We start from the raw sequence: 27912 nt of genomic DNA, 5'->3' as shown, positions 1-27912 counted from the left end.
TTTCCAGTAAGTATCTCTTTATGTTTTGAGAGAGAAGAAATCCATGCTTTATATCCTTCTAAAGAGATCATTGCTCATTAAGGAAATATCCCAGAACACATAAAGTATGGAAAAAGCTGGAGGCTGCTGTTGAAACTCCTTGTCCGTGATGTGGGCAGGTGGGAAATCAGGGACTGAGCATGAATGTGGATGAATGTGGAAATACAACTCCAGTTTGAGGAAGTTCTCTGACCATGAGCCTGTCCGATCTCAGAACCTAACATACGCGAAGTGCCGCAGGAGTCCTCAGCTCTTATATCGCTTACCACCAGCTGGAGCTCTTAAATTTTCATCTCAGCATAGGGGTAAATGTGAAGGATTTCAGTTTTTCTTTGCTATGGTGGGGAGCCCAGAGAAACAGAGCTGATATTTACTTTACCAGGCTGATCCAGATGCTGACAAGGCGAGCCCCTGTTACTGCCCGAATGATGGTTTGTTGCCACCCATGGCTATCTCGCCTGTCCGCACCGGGAGCTCCAGCTCTGAGCCTCCCTGCAGAGCTGGCAGCTGGCCTGGGCGATGTGCCGCTGCTCCAGCTGGGGTGCTCTGGGTGGAGGCAGAGCAAGGCCAGCAGAGCGAGCCCTTTGATAGTCAGCACGAGCGATGTCCAGCACAGGCAGCATTCGACCAGCCAGCTAGCTGCTGTGCAGACACGCTTCCTTGGCATGATGGCACAGGCAGACACAAGTCTGCAATGGGGCAGCGGGGTAGTGGATGTGAAAATCAAAGAACAGCCCCTGTGGAGGTGCCTGTTATCCTCTACATGAAGCTATTGGACAAAACCACAGCTTTTATACAGCTTTGTTAATACTGTCCCTTTCTTCAGGATAAGAGAGTTTTCATGGTGAGAGATACCCTGATTCCAATTAGGTGGCTCACTGCCCCTGTGCTCGGAGCAGCAGAACTGCTTGTCCAGTGCCAGGAGAAGCCATTCACCAGCTTCTTGTGGCTCCTGCTCTATCACGAATGGGTCACAGTTTAGCCAGCAGCTTTCTGTGTGAAGGTGTGAAGGGTTTTGAACAGCTTTTGTAGCCTGGACTCAGGGAGACTTTAACTGAAACAGGCAGACCTGAAGGTTGAGCATCACCGAGAGCTTTATGTGAATGCAATTGGAGGCATGGGCTAACACCTGGTTGCTGCATTGATCCAGTGATTCACACATGTGCTTGAGAGCTAGGGATTGGTCCTGGCAAGAAAACACTCCTGGGAGAAGTGGGGGTATTTGCTGTAGGGGCTTTCCAGGGCTTTTAGCAAAAGAAAAGGGAAAAAAAGAGGAATGGAAAGGAAAGAAAAAGGAAACCAAAATACAAAAACTAGCAGAAGGAGATGTCAGTCCTTCCTAGCACTGAGCTCAACGTCTTTTGGGAACTTGACTTAAATTTGAAGAGATGAATCAGACAGCCAGAGATGGTGACTGATGTGGTTAGCCTGTAAAATGGACAGCACTGTTCAAAGGGGCAGCGAAAAATCATGCTTGAGTCATCGCAATGGCAAACTACTTTATGTGGCTGAATGGCTGCTAATTTAGTAGAAGACAAGTTGGCTGTATATAGAGATGTTTCTGAAAAGTGACTTTATCTCTTTTTGTGTGATGTCCTCTGTAGTTCTTCAAGAGCAGGTGCACAAATGGAAAGCCACATAACCAATAATGATCCTGGGAACAGCACAAACTCCTGTATGTAGCTTCATTTCCCCAAAGAAAGGAGATGGGGTAAAAAGAAAGGGAAGAGGATAATGAAAGTGTAACTTCTTAAGGACCTGTGGAACCTGAAGGAACAATAAGGGCCTGAGAACAGCTCAAAATGGTTGGTTTTCTACGCTGATTTCTCAGGTTTCTTTTGTAAATCTTAAGGTCTGCTTTGCAACCCAGGAAAAACTAGAATGAATAGAGAATTGTGTTTGTCAGATATGCACACTACTTTTGAGCTGCCCCGTGGGTTTTTTAAATGGCACAGAGCTTTGTTGGCTAGGTTGTTCTTGCTGAATATCTCTGAGGCACAATTTCTGGCCCTCTGTTAATAGTTAAAGCTCTAATTGGTTGATATTTTGCTTCATATTGGGATTTCAACAGCTACCAACTACGAGCAAGGTATGTACTTCCTATTACATTCAGCTGGTATTAAATAAATCCACCTTTCCTGAAATTAGAGACAATTAATCTATCTGTTTTAATAATTGTGACATTTAAACTAGTAAATTCTCTCAGCTTGTAAATATAAGTATGATTCAAGCAACAGTTATTCTACCTTCAATGATCTGGCACTAGAAAAATAGAAGTAGGTAGGAAATATATGGAGGTAGATATTATTAAAGAAGAAAGAATACAAGAAAAATGTTAAATTCCTTGGTTTTATACAGGCACAATTGTTCCTGGAATGGAAATATCAGCAATAACAAAAGCAATAGAAAGCTCTCAAATCTGTATCAACATGATAGAAACTCTCTCTTATGTTATTTGCCTTATCAATCTAGTTTTCAATTACTCCATATTTTAACTTGTGTACCTAAGAGTAGAATGAAGCTGCTTTTTACAGCTTGGGAGTTATGTCTTACAAACAGCATGTTTGAAAGCCAGAAAGGCTTTAATCCCTGCAATGGCATACATAGGATGAAGCCCTTTCTTCCCTGAAAAATACTAACAATTTTAGTTTTAGCAGGTTGATTAAGCTATGAGACAAAGAGAACACAGGGAATCCATGAAAGTGGTCAGTAGATGCACTTGGATCATCTGGATACCAGTGCAGCATCTTAAGAATGAACTGATTTTTCTGTTTATGGGCCAAAATATTTTTATTTTTTTTTATTCTTTTTCTTCTTCTGATGTGCTATACGAAGAAAATCATTACATCCTGATTTTCCGCCAGAAAATGTCAAGCTCAGTGATTCAAGACAAGCGTTGTCCTTCAAAACGGCCACTGATACAGAAGAGGGGGGATCAGTTGTTTTTTATAAAGAGAAAATTAAAATTAATTCATAAAGCAGCAAAAACCTGCACAAACCTCTGAGACAATAAGGATTTACAGATATTAGACGCTTAATTCTGCCTGTATACATCATAGTCATTGAACTCAGTGGGATTTTGCCCCAGATTTGATTTAAAGAAGGGACTTTTCTGCAGTGAAATGTGGCACAGCGTGATCTGCTGAGATAGCCTCAAGAATGAATGAAAAAGGCATATTCTCAGTGATATGATGGCCAGGCTGCCCAGAGAGGCTGCCTGTCAGCTCCTATCAGTCATCCCAGCAGCAGGACTGCAAAACATCCGTGCCTTTGCCAGCCTGGAAACCTGATGCTGCATCGCAGACATGGGTCAAGCATGAGCATGCAGGATGGCTCACGGGCCTCATCACCGGCTGAGGCTGCGGAGGACGTTCTGGCTGCTGAGAGCTTTCTTCTTTTAATGTTCTTGCCTGGGATTGTCACCCTGCAAGGTGTGAGATAAAGCTGAGCTCTAAAGAAGTTGACAGCGTTCATCGCTGCAGTGTAGGTGTTCAGCCACCCTGCAGGGCTGGGTGCCTTCTTTATCATTTGCTTTCTTGTGTGATCTGTGAATTGCTCTGTGCTTGCAGCAGCCCAGGTTTTTGAACTGGAAGCACCCGATGAGAGCAAAACAAATGTCTGAATACCCATACCTCCATGTCAGCCATTGCACGGAAGCTTCCTCTGTGACATTGAGTTTAACTGACAGAAATATTCTCAGGAACACAAGTTTGTTGGCACCCTGTGCAGCAGGCACAGGTCCAGTCTTGTCAATGTACTAAGAGCAGCTCAACGATGGCTGCAATCTTGGCCAAAACGCTAGGGTTGGCCTGGATATCTTTAAAGCTAAAAGCCCAGTTCACTGCAATGCAAATTAAAGGTCTCCATTTGTGCTGCAGTGAATACACATAGGCTACGTCAGGGAATTAAAGCTTTTAGTACAAATGGTTATGAAGGTGTACAGACACGAGCCTGGAAGCTTAAAATACTGTCTGGAGGTTCTGTAGTTTCTGCAACATATGCACTGCTGGTGCAACAGCAGTTAGTGTAAGACTCTGGGTGGATGGGAATAACTTTGGGTGTAAGGGCGTAGCGAATGCAAGATATGAGCCTTCAGTGTAAAATGGGCCACACGGTTTTCACAACGGAATAACAAAAGCAATTACATTTGTAGTGTGCTAGTGTGTTTGGTCTGAGATGTACATAAGCTGTGCAATATATTCACATTTTCCTAAGATGTCTGCATCAGATACTGGTGAAATCAGTCTGTGACTTCCAATATGTTTGCAAAGTTTGTCTGACAATGTTAGGCATTTGGTGACATTGTAGTATGCAGTGATGTATCTTTACTTGTGGAATGAAACATCCGGGGTATATCACACAGTTTTTAGCCAGTGGAAATAGTTAACAAAGGTGTGAATAAAACTGGACAGTTTGGAGATGGACTCTTTCTACGGAATGAAATATCTCCAGTCTATTGTTTGATTTGCTGTTCCAGCTGAGAAATATCACTGCCAACAATAAATAGGAAGCTTGCCTGACAATAATAATAAGTAGGTTTAAACTTTGTCTTGCTGCTACCACTGCAAATATCTACCATAATACATTTAATAACTTTCACATTATTATTTCATGCGATGAATTCTATTTATTCTAATATTTATTCTAATTCAGTATTTTTAATCTAAGAGACAATACACAAATCATCCAGTGCATATTCCACAGTGGGTTGTGAACAAAAGTCCATCCACCTGATTATATGTTAACTTGGAATGTATATTTTCCATCCACGGAATGAAATATTTTAAAAGATACTCAACAGAGGAAAGGTCTAGCTTACTGAATAATATTATACATTGCAAATTAGTTTTTCAGCTCTCATCAGCATTATACCTTTATCTCAGAGCAGAATGGAAGGCAAGTATTAATATTCAAAAACAACACAGGGCATTAGGTATTACATATCACTGTACAGAAACTCCAGAAATAGATGATTTACTTTAAAGGGGATAATCAAAGAAAGCTAATCAAAAAGCTAATCAAAAAGAATATTTAAAGTTGCCTTGATCATGATCCATAGGTACATATACAGGGAACAGATAACAAGTGCTAGAGGATCTTTAAGCTTTCAGAGATGAATGTGTAATGTAAATTGCTGGAAGTGTGGACTGAACAAGATCCCAGTTTTGGGAGGAGAAACAGGGAGAAATGGGGGCCATCCATGTAATATATCACCTTTTAGAAGGGATGTGGTAAATCTTCTGTTATTAAGCTATTTAAATGAGGATTTGATAATGTTCTCAAAAACAGTCTCAGCTTTGCCTCTCTTGGCACTGATGCATGAAGGTTGGGTAAAATTTTGTGGTGTTTTTATGCAGAAAGTCAGATAATTCATCAACACGAGCCCATCTGGCCTTAAAAATCTGACAGTACAAGCCTTGTGGTGCGTCTAAGAGGAGGTACACAGTCACAGGGAACAGATCACTGCTGAAGAAGAAATGTGTAAGAGTTAATAATGAGGAGGGGAGAGATTTGAGGATTCTTTAAGAAGATTGTTGAAGAAATAGGGCTCTTGGCAGCTGATGTCAGGGATAGAAGGAGTTCAAAGGAAAGTATAAAACCAAAATCAGGAGAAGTAAACCAAAGGAGATACAAGATAAAGACTGCTCTGAGCATGAGAAATAGATCAAGAGAGAAAAACAGTGATTTAGAAGTAGGATAAATAATAAAGAACTTCACAGATGTGAATTAAGGGCCTGAAGTTTTTCCAAAAAAGAAGTCAGTTGAAGGATTTGAGTGGTCTGTATGATGTTTTGAAGCTATGAAAGAAGTAGAAGGCAGGCTGTGAGGAGGAAAAGCCTTTTCCAGCAATGAAAAAAATAATGAAGAAACAAAAGTAGTCAATGACACACCAGAAGATTATATATATGACCAACTGATCAAAGCACAGAATGACAAATCTCTTCTAAAAATCTTTCTTTGGAAAAGTAAAAAGCAAATGGTCCTGTTCACTATCTATTTCCTTCCTCCTCAGAAAATTTTGCTCACAGTTGTGAGCTAATGTGAGTGAGCTCTGGGGCAGAGGAGTAGTTAGCAAGAAAAGCGTGCATCAATAGCTGTTGCTTTGGTTACAAAGGCACATGAGCATGTATAGTCGTGACAAGTTATTTTCAGCTTTACAACATGAAATAGAGAGAATATTAATAAAAAAGATTATGTTACCTCTGCTTGGTCTCTCTGTGGTGGAAAGTCCCAGTGCAGTGTCACGTGCTACATCATACTGCATAATTGTTGCTGTGTGCACTAATGTCATTGAAGTCACCCCTGATACTGAATGCAGAGAATTCATCAGCTCAGGAAGGAGAAGGTTGCTGGTGGTGCTGGGGATATATCTTCACGAACAGTGTTTCTTAAGTGCTAGCTATTAACTTGAGTGGGAGCGGTACTGGGCACCCAGCTGCCTATACTGCGTGTGTGTCAGCATATAGATATTGCTGAATCCTTAGCATAGCCCACGCTAAAGCATACGCACAAAAGGCACAAAATTGTGGAGCAATCTCTGTTTCCCTGTGAAAATCAAGCATGGTGGGAGATCAAACAAAAGGTTAGATCACAACTGACATTTCAAAGCTTCTGTAGCCAAAGATGACAGCAGCTCAGGTTCAGGCAAAAAGTGGAGAAGTGGTAACATGGGCACAGGCAGTGTGGTGGTGCCTCTTGGTACTGTGGTGGTCCAGGGAAACCCATGCATGAAGTTTCCATCAGGATCAGAAATGAACAGTGAGCTGGGGACTAAAGCAGAGATGAACCAGAGCCCTATCACTGCCAAAATCCTTTGGCCCTTGCTGTCTGTAAGATGTTGTTAATGGCTGGAAGCAATTCAGTTGCCCCACTTTTGGTCTGGTTCATTCCTATCTTAGCCCAACCACAGCTTCTGGTTTACACTCTACGAGGAGGCACTGTGATGAGTCTTGCCCTTCATGCCATTTTTTTGGCCCTGCTAGCTAGCAGGACAGACTGAACCCCTGGGGGAGAGGACAGCTATGACAGCTTCTTCTTTAAAGGCTTGTTCTTTGAAGCTTCATGTCCATGACATCAAGAAGAGGAGTCAATGGATACCAGTGTTAAGAGACAAAAAAAAGATATTCCATTCGAAGAAATGACCCTTTCATAAAACCTGTTTGTGAACTCAAGATTTTAAACGAGTCTGACCCAGTGGGGAAAAATTCAAACTGTTCTGTACAGAAGAAATTCTCTGCTGGAAAGCATATAAGAAAGTTCACAGGCACTGCAAACACTAGCCCAGTGGGTAATTCTCTGAATGAGATGCACTTTGCACTCACAGCAGTACTGAAATTCAGCAGCTCCCAAGACTGAGATTTATTCCATTTTACCAATAAGAATGCAACTAATAATAGTTTTAAAAAGGAAGAATTTACCATGTGATTGAAGGTAAAAGATCAGATTCTGATCTTTATTACCCTGGCTTATGCCAGATGTATTTTGCACCACTTCACATAAAGTACAACAAGGACTAGCCCTTTTGTTGTCATAGATGTTCTCACAGAATAAACACCAAATAAATGGGATCAGAATCAGACTCCGAAATTTTATCCCAAGGGGTATTAACCATTTTTGCCTTGTCACCAAAGTAACTTGCACAGGACCTCCTCCCAGTCACAGAAAGCAGCCAGTGAAACTGTGCCTCGAGAGCCACCTTTGAGGGCAGAGCCACGGTGAGGTGGAGGAAGGTTGTACAAGGCTGAAACGGCTCTGAGGCGAGGCATGTGGGGCTGTGAGGACAGGGAACTCCCCAGCCAGTTATGGACAGCCCACAAATTGCCTTGGTCTGAGACTGTGTGTGTTTTTGTGGGTGCCTGCCCGCACTGCCATGAGGCTGGGCCAGGTCCTCCCTGTGAGGCTGACTGGTCTTCCACTGCTGCAGGCCTCAAGGGCTGGGCACCATCGGCACTGACAAGCTCCTGCAGCACAGACAGCAGAGGATTTAGCGTACGTTTACCTCCAGGTGTGTGAGAGCGCTCCTCAGAGCCGAGGGGGGTACCCTTAAACTTAAATTTGTGCTGATGTGGCTGAACTGCTATATCAAGTAAGTATCACTCAAGAGACAAGTCTCATTGAAGTCAATGGTCTACTCCCCACATAAGTAATCTTTGTAGAACTGGGGTTGTACCTAGCTATCCTTCACAGAGCACTTTAGGTTTCTCTGAGACCATTTGTTACAGTCATTTTTTCCTCCCCTTCCGGTTGAAGAGTTTGGAAAGGTGTCAGAGGATTAGTATCATGCAAATTGTAAAAGGAAAGTGTCACTAAGGTAAGAAGACTTCACAAAAAAATAGCTTTGGGGACCATACAGTATCCAGAATTAAATTTTATAGCAGTCCATAAAATTGAAGAATGAGCCAAGGGTTAACAACCTTGAATTTTGCCCTTAAAATTAGTCCAAGAAAATCTACTTCATTATAAATACGGTAGTACTATATAGTGTCCTGTTGATTGATATGCCCAAGAGCTACCTTTGTCGGCAGTCTTTTAAGCAGTAATCCTTCATTTTGGTCTTAATAGTGAGATGGGCACCTCCCTCCTCATTGGGCTATCAATTTTTACCTGCCAATACAGTTTGATGAGCTTGCTTATATGCTGTTCAGTGCCTCCTGTCAGCCAGTACATATAGTCAGCAATCATGGCACTCCTGATGACAAAAGCAGAATAAATGAATGTATAAGGAGAGAAGGATGTATATAGCAATATTTAAAGGAGATAATATTAAAAGAGTGTAACATGAAGTATGTATCAAAAGATTACAGATAACTCTCAGACTTTGTCCAACTTTAAAACAATCATTAGTAAGCATTTTCAGATAGTTAAACTATCTGCAAGTGAACAACCCTGCACTTTTAAAATCTTTTTTCAATATTTTAGTCTGAGCAACTATTTAATGACTGCTCAACAATATTGTAGTCTGGCTTTTAATTTTTTTTCCTTAAAGTATTTGTGGGTGAAATGTCTTATATGCAAGTACATTTTTTTTTGTACAATAGCATCAACCTGTGTAATACCTCATAGCTTGGCAGTCTGAGGATATCAGTGTCTCTGGCAAATTCAGACTTAGTTCACCTCTGATTAAACTTTATCTTAAGAAAAACCCCAAACCCAAAGTAATCAGCTATCTTGCTACCTAACTGAGTATGCTTTAGTACTCCCACTGTCTGTTGCAATCATTGCATTACTTTTTCTAGACTGAGGGATATTAAAAACTATTGTGCAATGGATATTAATGCAGAGTCTTAACAGACTTCAGAAAATCAGTTTGCTTTTATGGCTGCCTCTCTACACTGCTCTCCGTTCCCATTCCTCTAGAGATTCCAAATCCAATTAAATGTGACTAGATGTAATTCCAAATTGTCACTTTAGTCAATTAAACATATAATAATCTTGTGTACCTAATTACTAGCACTGAAAGTTTATTTGTTGATGTAGTGCTATCAATGTGTACTTCTGCATGTTCCCCTTATCATTGCCTATATATTAATTGTGCTTTGACATTACTGTAAATTGAATTTGAAATTTCCCCCTAGTTAAAAGTATCTCACAAACAGTAATCCCAATCCTGTTGTAATACCCTTTCAGAATGTACTTTCCAAGTCTGTATTATGTTCTTAATGAGATATAACCAAAAATACACGGATTTAACAATAAACATTTCAAAGCAGGCCCAGTATCAGGGGGTAACATATTGTTACAAACAGGAACTAAATCTTCCTTAGATGTTAGTGTACAGCTACCACTAATTTCACTGGGAGAAAAGCAATTCAGTAGGATCCATGGATTTCTGCATAAGGACTGGATTTAGCCATAAGCCTTATCCAATGCTCATTCAAATCACTGGCAAAAATCCTCCTGATTGCAGTAGAACAAAGAGCAGTTTCTAATTGAACATTGTTAGCCCAGCCGGCACAGAGTGAACAAAGGATGAAATCCTCATTGCGCTGGAAATTGCTGGCAAAACTCTTACTGCCTCCAAACAGAGGAGAATTCCTAATCCCAGGAATGACATACAAGTATCTTACGGATGAAATAGAGAAGGTGAGCAAAGTACCCAGCACTGTATGCCCAACCCACTGTCAGGTTTTGAGAAGAGCTGTCCACTGTCTCCTGAGACCCAACAGGGAAATAAACATATAGCACAAAAAGGGAGGAATACTTTGAAGGAATTTGCCAAGTTACTTTGTATTATTGTACCCGTGGTCTACTAGAGGTGGTCTTCAAAAGTTCCAGCTCCTGTGACAGTGGCGTTCGCTGGCACTGTAGTCTCTAGCAGTGTATGAGAGTGGTGGTGGCCTCCTGTGGCTGCCTTGTAAGAAAGACGTGACTTTCAATCTAAATTTGGAGCAATTCTCTACTACTAGAGCCTGGTATTTTTTGGAGTCAAATGACTTTTGCAAACGGTCATTTACAAATTGGTATCCTATAGATTTATTGCCCTCAAAACTGCTGTCATTTGAGAGATTAAAACTGGTATATCCTTAACCCTGAGTATCACCATCTCACACGGCAGTAGTGCTGCCATGGGTTGAATGCAACCAGCTGGATGCAGACACTCGCAGTGTAATTTTTCACCCCTACTGCAGGCCGTGGTCTGGTGACGTCCTGCTGACAAGACACCACAAGGCTCAGTTTGTGAGCTCCCACTCCTCTGTGGTAATAGTGCTTTCTTTCCCCAGCTTGGTACCACTTTCAGTGGAGGTGTCAGCAGAGCTCTGGAAAAATCTGGAATCAATTCCTAGACAAGTCACTCCATCTTTCTGTTTCCCAGTATCATCTGTAAAATGAAGACAATCATATTTGACTGATTTGCCTATTTGGTGTGCGAGACCTCCTGTCACAAGCTCTCTCTTACTAATTCTTCGTAGCGTGCTCAGCACAATGTCACTGTGATCATGGCAGAGGTCTCTAGGTACTGCTGCACTTCAGACAAATGCCTTTCCTCTTTATTCTTCCTTCTTAATTTGCTCTTATTTAAATAATCAGAATTACACTTACATTTCAGGCATTCGTGTTTAGTTTTTAAACATCTGCTTTTATCCCTGCTGGATTTCTCTTGTACCACCATGCATTACACCATGAACAGCAAGACACATACATAAAAACGCTCTGAGCCTTTCGAGCACTTCCATCCCAATTTCGCTTCTCAGTTCCTTGGTCATAAGGGAGCACACACAGGTCAGGACCAATGCTTGCTACTGCGACCTCGGGGCTTACGAGGGACTTAAAAAATTCCACTTTCAAAAGAAACATAAGCATTAAGGCTGTATGTGGATGGCCTATGTCCAACCCCAAATATACCTAAGCCAGAGGGTTTTCTTTAATGGCCTCTGAGGCTTGATTCACAGAGTCAAAGTGACACATGAGATAGGGAATTATGAATTCCCTGACACAGGTGAAATAATGCTGGCTGAATATGGTTATAAGGCTGGCATTGGGAAATATTTAGGGACCTAAGCACTGAGAGAGAAACCAAAGGACTGATTGAGGTATCTAGGCAGGTGAAAAGCCTGGTTCCAGTGAAATATGCAAAGGCATAAAGCACAGAACTTGGTCCCCAGGTCCCAGCGAGTACCTATCCATTTGGCCCACTGAAATCCAGGTCACAATGACTTTCAGTAAGGGATGTGCGAGCCCACACTCTGAAAGCAATATTTCAGTAAAATATTCATTAAAGAAATACTATACTATTTATGACATTATTGTTTAGGGTCCTCAGCCAGTGATGGAGCTCATTAACATATTTTTCTTCGTCCTTATTCAGAATGAAAGCCTATTGCATGCGTATATCTAAAGACATCTTGATCATACTTTTTTATTTTTATTTATTTATTTATTTATTTTTAATGTCTGTATGTGTAATGACATTTCAGCATTTCAGCAAAGCTGAAAATTCTTCCTTCAATTATATGACTATCTGGAGGTTTCCTTCTTCACGTGGAAGATTCTTCTTTATTTAAAAATAGACTCATTTGTCATATTTTTTTACACTATAAGATGCAATGTTTCCATTTCCTTCAGTGTGCTAAGGAAGAAGAGAGAAATTTGCTTTTCCAAAACTGAGACAAAAATACCAAAAAACGAGGGATGAAATTCAAACTGATTCTGAAGGTTCCCTTCTTATGCCTGATGAAATTTTCCAGGGAACAGTTAAAGAATTCAGTTGAAATACTCACTGTGCCAGGTAACTCTGCAATTCAGATTATTCTTGCCCTTTCTGTTCATGTGTATGTATCAGTCTCTTCTTGTTTGGTATTACACTTTCACCTATGCTAAATACTTGCTGTGTCTATTAAAAAAAAAAAAAAAGTTTGAAATTTCAGCTTGCACATTGAGTACAGTAGTCCAAAGTACAGACTGATAAAATACTGAATATAGGTCAACAAGGGAATCTGTGATGACTAAACTGGCCATCCACTGTGAATTAGAGTCAATTTTAGAAGTAAAATTATAGGTCAAATGAAGCATACAAAAGTCTGTAACATACTGAGGGAGTGCATTCTTTTTAAAGGTTTATGAGGATAATATATGTCTTGAGAATGAAGCTGGGTTGCTTCAGACAGGTTACTGCTACTCCATACCTAAAAGGCTCTGTATGGTGTGTACAGTAGAGGATGTGTAGGATTATTTCCCCTCCCTAACAGGGATTTGGGAAGAGCAGAAAGCTCTTCCAATGCATTAACAGATTCACAGGAACCGAATGAGGGACTGCTCCTGCCCTGTTACTATATCAGTATTGTGTATTAAATGTGAGTTGTAATGTTACCAAATATGGCTGGTGTATAAAATAGATATGGATTAGGATAGTATAGGAACAACCAAATTAGCATTTTTGTCATCTTCTGCAATTTTTGGCATCACAGATCCTAGGGATGTGGGCACTTGTGAAGAGCTGGGCAGTAAGAGGCTGTGGCCCCGGTCAGTTGGGGTCTGCTGATCCGTTGTATGCAGATTTTGGACTGGTGAAATTGGCCTGCAACAGACCTCATTCTGATTTGTACCTCTCAAACGTTCAACTTTGAACTTTCCAGAGCACCAGAAACACAAGGTGCGAAAGAAAGCGAAAACAGCTCCCATGTATGTCATACAATGCATTTTTTCTGGATGAAATGCCATCTTTTATTTTTACAGTTTTGAAATATACTGATTGAAATCTAACAGCAAAGACCAGATACATGCATTCTCTTTCTACACAACCACTTCAAGTGATATTCAGAAATATTGACCCCTTGTTTACAGAACCCAAATGCTTAGAGCTACCAAGCCCATCTGTGTTAATGTAGTAAACCTGGATCAAAAGGTGCCTTGCTAAATCTGCTCAATCTGGCCACTTGGTGGTGCAGAACAATAAGATATATTTCCATATGTGCAAGTGAGCAGCACACCACAGATCTCAAACTGTCTTCCTCAGCCCATCTGCAGAAATGTATAGGCCTTATAATAAAAGCGTCAAAGGTGGCTTTTGCTGCCTGACAGCTGCTGACACTAACAGCGAGTGTGCAGCCAAATCCTTCGCAGCGGCCATGCAAGTCTGTGACAAGAAAATGGATGGTGCGGATGCTGTTCTGGAATGCACCAAAGTGTCACGTTTCCAAAGAAGACAAGAAATTAGCATTGTTGCTAAACAGATGTGTGCTCGTTTACCACTGTAATCACTGGAAAAACATTAAGGGCAAGGCTCAAGGTCAGCTCCTTGAGCTCCCCCTGAGCTTCTCAGAAAAGGAAGGGAACCCTGAGGGGGAGAGAAGCTCTCTGCAGATGGAAGGGCCTTAGGAATAATCACAGCCTATGCACGTTACAGTGACTTTCACACTTCTATGCTGTTCAGCCCCAATTGCTGCTCAGATCAGGAGGCTGATAAGTGGCAGATAATTACCTTTGCTCCCTACTTCAAGTGATCTCACCTGGTCTGCAGTAAGTGGTACTAATAGAAGGCCTCAGCCAGTGCCATGTGGCTTTGGTAGTGTGCAGAGGTACTGTTTGGAAGTGGTAAGTGTATCTGTTGCCCCCACCACTCCTTTCTGATTTAACAGGAACTTTAATATTCCTGTTAAGATCATTTATGATGGAGACACCTGGGTATTTGAGATCTATCTTGTATCTCAGGCTTAGCATTAGAATATGGGAGAAAATAAAGAACTATTCTGGATGACCTTTTCTTATCTTTTTCTGGGATTAGAAAGGGAAAATGATGTTTATAGCTGGAATAAGAATAAAGTAGTTATTGTACTGCAATTATCCCATTTGGATAGTGGATAATAATAGCAGTTATTTTTGAAACATCTCTCTATATCTTAAATAAATGTAAGGTTGTTACTCTGAGGTTTATGGGGATACATGAAAACCATTAGATGAGAGAGAAACAGAACTATAGAATATTGAGCAGGAAGGAAACTAGTGGTGTGAGGATTGGGCTATCCATGACCTTGCCCCCAAATGGAGCAGAAAGTGTTGTGGCAATCCCTCTGCTATCTGTGTGGAATGCCTTAACATTGCTAATGCCTTCAGATAACTAACTAAAACTCCCTTTTAAACATTTTACCAGTGAAAATTAAATGTGTTGGGGAGCTGCTATAAAACTCTTCTGTCCTGCCAAACCCTTCCAGGTTGGCAATGGGGTATGCTAGCTATCTTTGCTGAAGTCTCTGGGTCACTAGCCCACTGCTAAAAGTAGAAATGTTTCCTGCAATGAAAATGGCACCTGCATTTGTAATATATTTATTACAAGTATCATTATCTGTCTGGTGGCTGCATGCAGGTAACAACTTTCTGTATTGTCTTGAGATTCCTGTACCGTGATAATGGATGTTTCCTATTTAAGGGCAGCTGCCATGTAAAGACACAAAGGATGCTTCTCCTCAGCTCACATCTGCAAAACTGTGCAAAACGTGGGGAAATGAGAGGTCTTTTAAAATGGTGGGGCATGCTCAAGACAACAGGGTGCTAAGCCCAGCAAGATGTCATGCTGTCTGTGACTGGGCATGAAACAAGCAGCAGTGAGCATGGGCGTGCTGCACAGATCACTGGAGCTGTGGAGGCCCTGATGCTGTGGTAGGTTCATGGTAGAGACATTTTGGGAAGGGATGGGGAAACTGGGATGAATTGCTTGATGGCAGAAGTGCAATGAAACTTTGAGGGACAAAGATTGTGCTTGTTCCGCGCTCTAGCTGGTGCTCTGCTCTCGTGTATCTCTTTGCACCTCATGCTCCCTGGCTTGGGGATGTGCCTTGTGCTGTTGTCAGTGTTTGTATTTACTTCTAACAGGTGGCAGTGATCATGGAAAAACTGGTGTGGAGGCTTCCTCCTGTCCCTGATATGCCTGCCTGCCTGAGCACACTGTTGTTTGACACCTGGACAGTCTCAAGTGATAAAGAATAATGTGCGCAGTGCAGAAATAACGGCCAGTAATTCTAGACAGAGGCTAACCTCATATGTTGGTGTCAAATTAAATAATAGGCAGTGTGGGCTTTCCTTTGGGCTTTGACTGATCCCAGTGCTTGTCAAAGCCGCTTTCCTAGACACAATTTATGAGGTGTGCCATTTGCAATGTCACCCTGGAGACATGGCCAGCCACGAATCCCACGGGACAGCTCGGGTGGCTCAGTGTGGGGACAACTGGACCCAATTCCCTGCTGACCCCTGGCCCAGGGGCACTGCCTGTGCAATGCCCTGGCCAGCGGTGGAGGTTCCCTTCTCCTCAACAGAGCTGCTGAGGGTGGCCGTGGGGGGGTTCACTGCTGCCTGACCCTACACAGCCACATGTGGGGCACCTGCCATTGCCGGGGCCTGTGCTGAGCCCACCCGCCCTGGCAGCAAGAGTCCCCTCTGTGCTGGTGTTTCTATGACAACCAATGTTTTTTTCTTTTTACAGAATTTCCCTTTTGTTTATTTCCATTGAGGAAAAGTAGAAACAATTAGGATGGGGAAGGAATATAAACTTTCCCCTCTTCTTCCAAGAGCGGGCCCAGGCAGGGTTGAAAGGTGGGCCTGCTCCCTCAGCTTCCATCCCCAGCATGGGGTGGGCCTGTGTGCCACTGCTGGCTCTGTGAAGAGAAGCTGAATATATCAACTAACCCGAACTGTGCAGCTTTTGTGAAGAGAAGCTGAATATACCAACTAACCCGAACTGTGCAGCTTTACCCGCTGCCTTCTCAGTTCTGACTGAAACGGCCCCTGGATTCACACAGAGGGCTGAGGTCTGCTCCTTGCAGACCTGGTTCGCTTTACAGCTGGTGGGATTACCTAGGCTTTCTTGAATAGGAATGTCAAAAAGCTGAGTCAGCCATGCTGCAGCTATTCAGATCCTAAAGCTCTTTTCTCCTTAAGGATTGCTTACCCCTACTCTGTGCAGTCAGATGAAGATGAGTTGTTTGTTCTGGCAGAGGGACAGACAGTCTGTTTTCCCCTACATGTATACAACTAATTTCAAGTCACTAGTGTTCTAGCTGGTGATAAAAGAGCTATCTTAAGCTTTTCACAGAACACAGTGACACTGTTAAATCAGCACAGCGATTTGATTAGCAGAAAGATGAGAGCTATACGGCTTAATGATAAAAAGGGGCAAAATCCCTTCTGTAGTTTAAACTTCAGATTCAAAGCAAATAGGCAGCCAGCTTTTTCTGTAAGTTACGAATCTTCACCTTACCACTGTTTCAGTGTCAGCAATAGGCTGCACTATCTGAGTGAGAAAGAAAAATTGCTTTCATGCCTTGTTGCTCATCTGGTCAGACCTCTCACTGCAGATGTGTGACAGGCAGCTGTGGGGTCACAGCCCGCCAGGCTTGGGGACTCGGAGAATGTGCAGGCTCTGATGTCTCCTTCTCCAGGAGCTTTGAGGGTCACCCTTGAGTGTTTGTCCCCTTTCTAGCACTGCTACCCTTGCAAACATCCTGTGGTTTGGCTCCTCTGTCCTTGGGACTAGTATGGACTTCCCGGGCTGTTCTGTGGCTTGCATGTCCCCTTGCACATACACATCCCTTGTCTCATCTTTCCCTAAGGAAGCTGACTCCACATCCCCAGGAAGGTGGGGCCCCCTCAGCCTTCTCCAAGAGCCTTTTCTCTTCTTTGTTAGAGAAGTGAGCCCAGAACCCTTTTCTGAACTTTCCATCCTGGTTATTAAGTGATCTTCTGATCAGCTGTGACTCTGTCTCCCTTGCCAGGGTACTTTCAGTAGCTGCTATCGAGGATGATCCTGAGCCTAAATGCCTTGTAATGCCTAAAACTTCTAGGTAACTTCCAGACTAAATTTATGTATAATGAATTTATGCCCATTTGTTCAAAGGCCAAGATGGTCTTTCAGCTGAAATAGGTTTGCTCCCTTCTGAGGTTTAAATCTTTACTGTGCTTGTCAAGAGCAGTCTCTGAACAATAGAGGATAAATATATTTACTAGCTGACACCTCAGTGAAAGTGGCTGCACCACTTCAGAATTCATCATTTGCAGATGCTCTGACCCCACATAGTGCTTCTAAGACTGCTTTACGATGCCAAATGGCCTTAGGCTGCACTCTACGTGGTAGCACCCTATTACAGTACTACCCTGAAGGATCACTATGCAGTCAACAAAATTCAGGAGTGATGCAGATGTGGGCATATCAGTTGCCTTATACTAACTCAGATGTCCTTGCATTCAAACTCCTTCATGCGCTTTCTGTGGGCTGACAAGCACTAGTGAAAGTTACACACAGAGAAACTTGGGATTTACAGTTGACCTTACTCTAGCTTTTGACTTTCTCTGAACCAAATAATTTGGTCTGGTATATCCTCAGAGATGAAATCTCAGGGGATCTCAGCTTGATAGGTAGGCTGAGTTAAATGTCATTATCTGTGCTGTTTGTGCCAAGCTGTACTGTTTACAACCAACCCCTCCTGTTCACATACCCATACGGTGTTCTGTGTGTATTTAACAGGGTATACAGTGATTTAAACACATGCTGGGGATAGAAAAGCAAGGAATACTCAAATAGCAAGCAGAAATAAATGACAGGTTATGATGATAAAAACCAAGTTCATATTTCCAGAAAATGCAACCAAATGTCTGCTTGCTGCAGTCGGTAATGGGTGGAGTGCATGCTGCATCTCTAATGGGGTTTGACTAAGACCAGTGACTCCAATGAGATGCCATAAGTGGTGCTAAGCTTAGTTTAACACAACCTGCAAAAGCAGCTCCGCACAGTTGCTATAACACTATGTTAAACTAGGCTAAACTCTGAATGCTGCTATAGTCGCTGCTTTTTGGAACCGCTCTGGATTCAGTCTGTCAGAATGTTCCTCTCCTTTACAGAATACATAATCTCATTTAAAATCATCTAGTTTCCTGAAAGCATCTCAATATGGGGAAAAAAAGGCTGACACAGATCCCTCTTGCCTGCTGATGTAGTAAACTTACTGATTGCTTATCTGCAGTAACACCATCCACAATTTTCATTTTTGAAATCATATTTATGAACGCCATGGTTCATACTGTCTTCTTAAATATAGGCATATTAAGGTATTTCTTCTTCTGAAATACCAGTTTCTGAAAATGTATTTTTTTTTTTTTAACTTTTTTTTTTTTTTTAAATCATCAACCTGACTTCAAGGGGAAAACAAACACCAACCAACATACAAACAAAACAAAATCTTCTTGTATTTCACCTGTTAGGATACTAGTGAACTTTTGGGTTTGACAGCATCCTGAACAGGATTCCCTCCCTATCTGTCACAAAACAACATACTGGACTAACACCACCCTAAAATGTCTGTCTGATCAGTGGACCTCAGCTGCTGATGACTGTAGGTAACAATTTCTCTCTGAATCAACACCACAACAAGATTTTTTAGGAAGAAGAGACCCTCATCAGTGCTATATAAAAGGAGACCTGGGAAATATAATGCTAGAGTGTTTTTGAACAAAATGTTTCTATTCCTTAGTTTGAAAGATTTTTGTTTCAGAAGTGAGGCTTTTTTCTTTCCTTTTTTTTTTTTTTTTCTAAAAAAAAAATAAAAAATTTACAGTAAGTGAAATATTCCAGGTTAATCTGAGTTAGTATTTACAAAGAAATTAGCAAAAATATAATTGTCTTGGAGAACTGTTTTCTTCTCTTCCTGGCATGTGAAATCCAGTGCATTTCACTTCGACACGCTCTTGATGCTGTCCCGCAGAAGGAAACTGTTTGTCCCTGGTTTTTTGTTTGCCTTTTTTTTGGCTGGAGTCCAGCACAGAAAATTGGTGTTCATCTTCCCAAATCCTTTCTGCAACTCTGCTTTGATAAAGTGTCTTTTCACTTCTCATTCAAACTGTTTTCCTGCTATTTTAATAGCTTCAGAGTTCTACCACTAGCATATATCTTAAAAGATAAGCAATGTAACCCTTTTAGTCTCTTGCCTAATTTGCGATGACTATTCTGCCATTAGTTAGCTAATGATTTGCAAAATATTTTTGTGCTATACCTTGTGGTCTTCAGCTGAACAGTCCTCTGTAAGTATCTAATGTTAGTAGTAATGATGATACATAGCAAGCTGCCATTGCATTTCCCTGTGCATTTCTTTCACTTAAGCATGTTCAGTGGTTTAAAAACTTCTGTGGCGTGTTGGAACTTTCAGTTTTTGGCAGTGTAATGCACGCATGCAAGCAGAGCTTCCTCTTGCAGAATTTTCTCCTGCCAGCAGTTTCTGTTCACACCAGCAGTCTCATCAGCTGCACCCAGGCTAAATTTTGCAGCATATCACAGTGTACATTGAGATCTTGATTTTTTTTTTTTTTTTTTTTTTTTTTTTTTTTTTTAAATCTGCTCAGAACACACTTGAGCTTCTGCCCAAGGTACAGGGAAAGCAGGAAGTAAAAGATGCTTGTGTGCATGTAGCTCATGCCCCAGTGCAGCCCAGGGACCCAACCAGGGCTCACCACTACACCTGAGAGTAAGTACTCCTATATGTGTTAGTCTAACTGCAACCAGGGACATAATTGGGATTATTCATGTTACTCTGACTGGGAGGATTGGAGCTCTGCTGAATGTGAGATCATATACACAAAGCTCCCACTGACTTTTAAAAGCCTGGGTATACGATGATAACCTTACTACTGAGAGCTGGAATGAAAGAGATGTGGAGAAACCATTATAAATCCACAAGTGCCAGAGTACCTTGCAGCTTCAGAGTATCTCTCTAAACACCTAAACACGGCAGCTTGACGCAGGTGATTCCGGAAATAGGCTGGGTTCAGAAAAATGCTCCTTTAAAAGATAAGAGAGATGGGCAAGTTTAGATCTCAAATTCTTAAATCATTAACAAGCCACTAATAAACTATGACTAAGATGAATCCAGTATATACTGCTACACATCTCAACAGTCACTCTGTATGCCTCGAATGTAATATGAACTATCATTTTCTCTCTTGACAACTGTGACAACAAGCATTATTAAAATTTTTATTGAGGTTATATTTATAAATGCAGTTTCATTAGGGTTTTGTGTATTGTTATGGAAACACTTTTTTTTTTTTTAAAAAGTTCATGTTGTAATATGCTCAAGCTAAAGGCAATATAGCATAACATAAGTAAAAGTGCCACACTAAAACTTCTTGTTAACCCCCTACCTTCAGAAACATGAGTGGAATTTATGTGGCCTGTCTTCTTGGAACCACTATGCATTTACAATTAATTTTAATGCTAACTTAGATTTTTAAATATTTTCAGTATCAATGATAGGCTCTGTGTGGGTGGACCCTCAGCACGCTTCTTATACCCTTAACTTTAGCAGATGCAATTCCAGGTGTAACAAATTATAGGCTTTAAGTCAATATCAGAAAAGGCTGTAGGGGTAAAAATAGCATAAGCCAAGTGGTTAGATTGGCAGGCAGGGTATCCTTTTGGTTTAAGTAGGAGAAGGGCAAGCATGACAGCTCCATCTACATCTAATTAGTTCCACTCATGAGATCTCCAACATGTGACTACTTCTCTGGTCAGCGCTTTTCCCAGAGTTTGGAGAAAAATGTACATAAAGCATGTTCTGGGATGCAACATGAAATATTTGTCATTATTTACTTGTTTTATAAGTATTTAATAACAGCTTACCACATCAACAAAGAGATTGATGCTTTGCCTTCTATTACAAAGATGACTTGTATGTCCCCTTAAACAAAACATCTCCATGAACAGTGCTTAAAGCTGTCTGAAGCTTAGTTGTTTTGGATTCCAGTGCCTTCAAGTGCTACCTGTGGTTTGTGCACAGCTTGTGCACAACTGAAGGAAGTGAAGATCTTGGTGATGGGAGGCACGTTACCTTTAGTGCACTAAAATCTAGCATACAGAACAGCACTGGATGTTAACCCACTTATGTTAATGGGGTAAATGAGTCATTCCTGTCAGTAACAAAACAATAATGGCAGCAGCAAACAGGAGGGTTCTCAGCCAAATATGGTTCAGGTGTGAAGTTCAGAAAATACTAATGGTCACCAAAACGAAATTGTCAAAAGATCAAATACTACTAGCATTTAATGATTTGACCAAGGCAGTAATGCCTTACTTAGATGACAACTGGTACTTCTGCAAGCTATTTTAAAGGAGATTATTGCTGCTGTAAACTGTAGTCAACAGTTGATAATAGTAATATTGATTTTTTTTTCTTTTTTTCTTCAAGTTAGCGGTTCTACCACAGCCAAGCAATAGCACTATGAGGGCAAAAATTAAAAAATCAATAATTCCCTGGTAGTTAGCAACACATTTTCCTGTAAGTCTTTGAGCAGGATGTACTGTGATAGGCTTATAATAAATATAGAACTGTAGCAGATTTTCAAAGAATTAGGTATCAGATCTCTGCTTTCCATCTTGATTTCTTACTAGTCTGAGAAAGATGAACTGCTTCTCTTGACCTATAAATTCTATCCTGAAAAATATAGCATGCTCTAATAGCTTGAGCAAACATCAGAAAGCTGCCTTTGACTATATGGCAGTCTACTAGGTTCTCTGGAGCCTATACATTAGAAATGATTTCTGATGACTTCTCTACCCAAAAGGAGTTCCTTGCTGTACCAATACAGCTCCAGTTTAGCAGCCTTAATGCAGAACTGTGCCAATTAATGCCACGCGTGCGCAAAAATTGTGCAGTTTTCCCTTTGGCATTTAAATCTGACTCTGACATATTTCAGATGCTTTTGGTGTAAAGGAAAAAAACAGTGAAAATAAGAAGCAAAGGAATTATACAAACAAAGGTTAAGAGGAAAACCCTAATTCCAGGAAGTTCTCCTTCAAATCGAAGCAGATGGGGGACCCATCTGGCTAGGCAGCAATGTGCCAGGCTGTGCATACTGAGAACAAGTCCGTGCTCCAAGATCCACCTCCAGCCATGGGCAGTCTCAATACTAGGCTGGTTAATCCAGTAATTAATTAGGAGGGATGTGCTTCAAGAGGGAGGCTTGACAGAAGAATGAGGTAGGTAGGAAGGCAGCGGACACACCGGCTGCCGCTCACAGGACAATCTGTGTGTGGTGGTTTGTGCCGTGAGCAGAAGGATCGGTCCTTTGGTCTTCCAACTCGTGTGCCTCTCAGAGATCTTCAGGTAGAAATAGTCACTTCAACAGGAAACGTATGGACAGCTCTTATTCTGCACAAATAGAATTCCTAATCCACAAAACTGCAAATAAAGTCACTACATCTGAAGATTAAAACTTGTGTTCTTGCCAGGTTTGCCCCCCATCTGTCAAATGACTAGGTTAAAGTAAACTTGAAATAGATTTTCATTTATTTTTCATCTTCACTGTAATCCAAAGACTGCCCTGTTAAAAGCCTTTCGTAAATCATTTGGTCAGTTTTTCTCAACAAAACAGTCCTTAAGTAATGCTGTATATCAGCCTCTTTTTTGACATTTTCATTTTTTCATCTTGACATCTTCTCTTAAAAATAATAGTGTTTGTCCTATTATCTTTCTTCTAACTGCAAGGAGTGGGGGGAGAGGAAGGCATCAACTCTCTCCCCATCATAACAATTGGAGTATGTGAATCAAAGATGCACATATTAGTCTGTGGCTTTCTCTCTCCAGGTGTTTCTTTCAATCTTGCTGCCCAGTATTAAGGAAACAGGTACGGCAAGAAACTCGGATCACTACATAAAAACTGGCTGCTGGAAATCACATTGCCTTTTCTCTAAGGTATACATTGTCTGTTGAAGTCCTTCCTAAATGCAACGGGGATTTAACTCTAATCTGACTGACATGAAAAAGTGCCTCTACTACAATCCACTGCATCATTTGTACTTGGCCTTTATAGGCCAAGAAAAAGTCAGCAAGATGATTCTATAGATGAAGCAGGTGAAAAAATACACTTCACTACTGAAGCAGATAACTCATTTTTCTTGCTAGTACTGGAAGTAAAAGCTAGCTTGTTAGTAGAGGTGCGAGATATTATTTGTTAAATTAGAGTGACAGAGGCTTTTTCCTTTTCTTAGTTGTCCATGTCATCTTTCAATACGATGTGGTCTTCTGTACAAATACATTTTAATAGTCAATTGTAATTGAGTATTAGAGAGGAATTAAGTGATTTGCCAGAAATAAAAATTCAGTGCTAAAGCAATATACGTGTCTGTGCAGAGACACATGAGAGCAGTCGGCACAGCAGTGCACCGTGTTGCATGTCCACATGTCTCTGGTACAGTGACTGTAGAAATGGAGGTGCTGAGGCATTCACCACAGCATTAAATATGATGTCAGCACAAGTAACGTGTCAACCAGTGCTCAGCAGAACCATGTATTCACTTGCTGTAGACTAATACAAAGCTTTTATCTTCAGTGAATACTGTCAATCAGTAGAGCTGGTGATCCAGCCCCAATATGCTTACAGATGAACCTGACAAATCCTGGCTGCTGTACAATTAGATTGAAGCTCAACTTTCTTCTTCTCCCTTGTTTCATCTACATGGCAGGTAGCATATTATCTGCAGTGTAGTACTACTCTTACAGCTGTTTGCGTCTGCTGTGCTCTGTTCTGTGATCCCAAGGGCTGGATCACCAGCTGGTTTAAGAGTTCAGCTCTACTACAGACAAATTCCTGAACTTACAGTAGCCAGGAATTGACCTCACCCTATTTCCCTGCACTTTGTGTGTGTGCAGCTACGTTGGGATTTGAGAGGTTTTATTTGGGGAGCCTATGGCAGTGCATTTCCTTGCAGCCAACTTTGTATTCTCACTCAGTTTTCTTATGGTGGTTTCAGTGCTATCATACAGTAATGAGCAAAGGGAGAAGAAGTGTGGCTGCAGTGAGGAGAGCCATGTGAAGAAGGCTCTCACAAGGACATGTGAGGAAGGTAGTGTCTTTCTCCAAAGCTTGTTCTCAGTGTCTGGACAGGTTAAGACCCATGGGTCCAGAGCAATGTTTTCTTTCCAGCACCACCAGTGCCTGGCTGTGACTGTGCCCACCCTGCCTTGTGCCCAGGAACCTCTTTCCCCAGTCTGAGCGCTCTGGTTCCCAAGGGAAGGAGCACCCTTCCCTCCTTGCCCTGCCCTGTCCACCCCATTCAAAGGAGTGATGTGCAAAATCAGAAAACAGGCAAGGACCTTCAGTGCGCAGAAGAAATCACCTCATGAAGTTTTCATACTTGAACAGATAGAAAGGGAGGAAATGAGGGATCCCAATAAAGCTTTCACACACACACAACACCTTTTCACTGCCACTAAAGTGAAATATAACTGCCATGCTAAAAGGTTTTGCAGCAGCTATTTGCTTTGAATTGCAAGCATAAGATAAATGTGCTATGCAGGTCTCGATTCCTCGTCTGTGAAGGTAGTAAAAAGGAGAATGTTCCCTGTCCAGAACAAAAAGATATTTAGGAAAAACATGTTTCAAAGCTCCTAAAGCATCTAAATGCAAGCAGAGATAGTCTGCGTTCCCTGTCGTGTTTGTACAACATGTTCCTAGCTATACAAATGCCATTTTCTTTTCTTGACCACCTTCTGATTGCTGCCGTGCATCTCAGAATTTATAAAACAGTTTGGTATTGCTAGACTCTTCCTTCCAAGAGGAACCATATTTCTTGCAGGGCAAGAATAAGTAGGATCCCACCACACATTGTGTAGATAAATGTTCTTGCAATGTAACATTATCGAAGTCAAGGGGAATACAGCCTTTGACCTCAATGAAAAAAGACTCAGCACATGAAATAGGAACTATGCTGCTGATATAACTGACCTAGAAATAACATAAGATTGAGAGTTGAAATCAGAGAATTCAGAGAAATTAATTAAAAAAAAAAAAAAAAAAAAAACCATGAAGTTGAAGTACATGGAAATATTTGAAATGTGGTATGGGAAGGAATTATTTTTTAAGCGTACTTCTGGTTTATATTATCCAGAGAATCTCAATGGAATAGCTTTGTATTAATAATATCTCATCTATTATGTATATTGCAATATGCCTAACACAATTGCTGAAGTAATTAGATGCTGCTAATTCTTCTCTTTCTCTTCTCTTTTCTGAGGAGGTAAAGTGATTAGGAGAGTAGTTTAGAGCAAAGTATACATTACATTACAGGCTTCCCACAGATTAGCAGCATCAGCCATTATGTTTCTTCTTTTTATACTTTTACCTAAAAATCTGTCCTTTTCTTAAATTCTTCTTCTTTCTCTTTTTTAATGCCCACTGACTACATTGTATCGTGGCATCGTTGCATTATTTATTTTTTATTACTTAATATTTCACCAGGATTGCATTGTTCTACATACTTTAATACAGTCCTGTTTAAAGCTGTGAAACAAGGAAGATAGGGAATTAAGAAATAGCTGATTAATTCAGAGTTTGCAGACTAAAAATTCAGTAATCTGGATTAAAGAGTCCTGATTTATCCTGTCTATAATTCAAGGACCAAGTTTTGAGGTTCATTTTTTTTTTTTTTTCTGACAGATGTTGCATAAAGCCTGATGGTTAATAATTAGTTTAAACCTTCTAAGACTGTTTGAAAAGTCATTGGGAAAAACGTAGAGGATTTAGAATCAAATCCATAAGGCTTGTGCTGCACGAGGGTTTTTTCTTTTTTTCCCCACTGTGCCTCCCTAAGAGATTCCCTCTGTTAAGTCATCACTAAAGCAATCGTGCACTACTTAACAGAGGTGCTATTTTCTACTTCATGTGTCTCCCTATGAATTGTGCAAGAGGCATTAGAGAGCTCTGCCTTCTATCGAACACATAAAAAGGCAGAGCAGGAAAAGCTTCACAGATTTATTACGTTCCCTATGCATTGCCCTTCTGGAAGGGAGGGAGAATACTGGCAGTGGGTCAGAGCTGTGAAGCAGCCTAAAAGGACACAGGAAAATCTTGCTAACCCCCAAAGAATTTTGAAGAGCTCCATGCAGCATCCTTCATGATAATGAACTCAATTTTCAGGTATTACTTAGGGGCAGTGTTAGTGAAATACATTGTAGTGCCTAATTCCTCTTCCTCCCCTTAGCTCTTACACGTCTTCCAGGTGGAGTTTGTGGAGAGAAAGGCAAGGAATGAACCCTGGGGCTGTCCCGGGTGGAGGCTGGTTGCAAATGTCCTTCATGGGGGCACTTCCCAGAGCACCTCCCACCACCGGCTGTGGACTTCTGATGGTGTGATGGCAGGATCATTGGGATGAGTTGTGGAAGGCAGCCCTGTTCCCTGGCTGAGCAGCTTATTTCCAGAGGAAATGGCAGCAGCAACCGGGAAAGGAGCGATCAAATGTGGGCAGAGATGAATCAAAATGCTTTTTATCACTTGCTGCTGGGAGGATGATGTTAACATCAACATCTTCTAGTCTTTAAACCATATACAGGATCTCTGTGAACACCAGTCTATGGTGACAGAACTGGATCAAGCTACGTGTCTATCATTCTTCAAATCTTGCGTGCCATGAGGACCATAACAGCTGAGGAAGCAGAAATATAGCAGGGAAAATCGTGTTTCCAATATAAAGGTTCTCTGCTTTTTTCCCCATGTGCAAACAGCGAGTCACATGTGTCAATGTAGATTAATTTTAGATTGCTTGGAGGTAAAAAAAAAAAAAAAAAAAAAAAAAAAAAAAAAGCAAAATAAGCAAAGAAACCATAAGGGGATATAGAGTCTCATCGAAAAAGTCATGTATATCATGTTTTGAAGGATCCTCCATCTTCAATTGTCTTGGAGTTCAGCATTGCTCTCTCCAATTTTGAACAAAATTGAATCTTAACAGTTGCCAAGCTGTGTACGTGATGCACCGCAGGTTGTTTTTCCACATGCAACTGCAGCTTTATGGATTCCTCTGTTGGGCCTGGCCCTCTGAAGAGCAGACATAAATGAGGGACTGCTCTGCTGAAACGTTATGCTCTGCTTCAAGATTACTCTCATTTGGGGCAAAAATTCAACCACTGGCATTAGGCTGAGCAATATAAAGCCTAAGTACTAATCTGAGGTTTCTTAGTCAGTTCTTGACTTCTCAGACCTTCACTGTTTCACCATCTGCTATAACTGAAAATTGCCTTCTGCAACCAAAGGGAAAATCTAATTTCTCAGCAAGCCATATGGGGTTATTAAGATCATTAAACCCTGGTATGCCATAATGCCTGGGCCAAAAGGACCACAGGGCATGTAAATATTGTGTGATTCATTTTATAGCTTCAGACTGCAAGTTAGGAATTGTTTTGATGGCTATCCTTATGATGAAAAGTGGTGGTCAAGTATGTTACCACAGATGTTGTTTGGTGAGGTCAACCCATAGCACGTTTCTTCAGAGCTGTGACAGATAAGTGCTTTTAATAGTTTGGTTGCAAAGAATAAATATTTTATATCTGCCTGACAAATATTTAGAACCCAAGCAGTATTGTCAAGTGGGCCAGCGATGCTAAAGGCGGTCTCACATTTTGATATTAA

General features: G+C 41.2%; 1 protein-coding gene across 1 annotated transcript in view; it reads right to left on the bottom strand.

The window, feature by feature from the left end:
• SPATA16 (spermatogenesis associated 16) overlaps positions 1 to 27912 on the bottom strand; it is a gene marked incomplete at both ends in the record, with an annotated part of 75008 nt that overhangs the window by 29820 nt on the left and 17276 nt on the right. The window contains 2 exons of the mRNA XM_082767718.1: positions 8644 to 8728; positions 20204 to 20293. Coding sequence (XP_082623844.1) covers positions 8644 to 8728; positions 20204 to 20293 — 175 coding nt within the window. The remainder of the gene's footprint in view (positions 1 to 8643; positions 8729 to 20203; positions 20294 to 27912) is intronic.

Source organism: Aythya marila, assembly GCF_965140915.1.
Source record: "Aythya marila genome assembly, chromosome: 9".
Classification (NCBI taxonomy): Eukaryota; Metazoa; Chordata; class Aves; order Anseriformes; family Anatidae; genus Aythya; species Aythya marila.
Note: the sequence above shows the minus strand (reverse complement) of the source record. Positions and strands in the feature narration are given on the sequence as shown.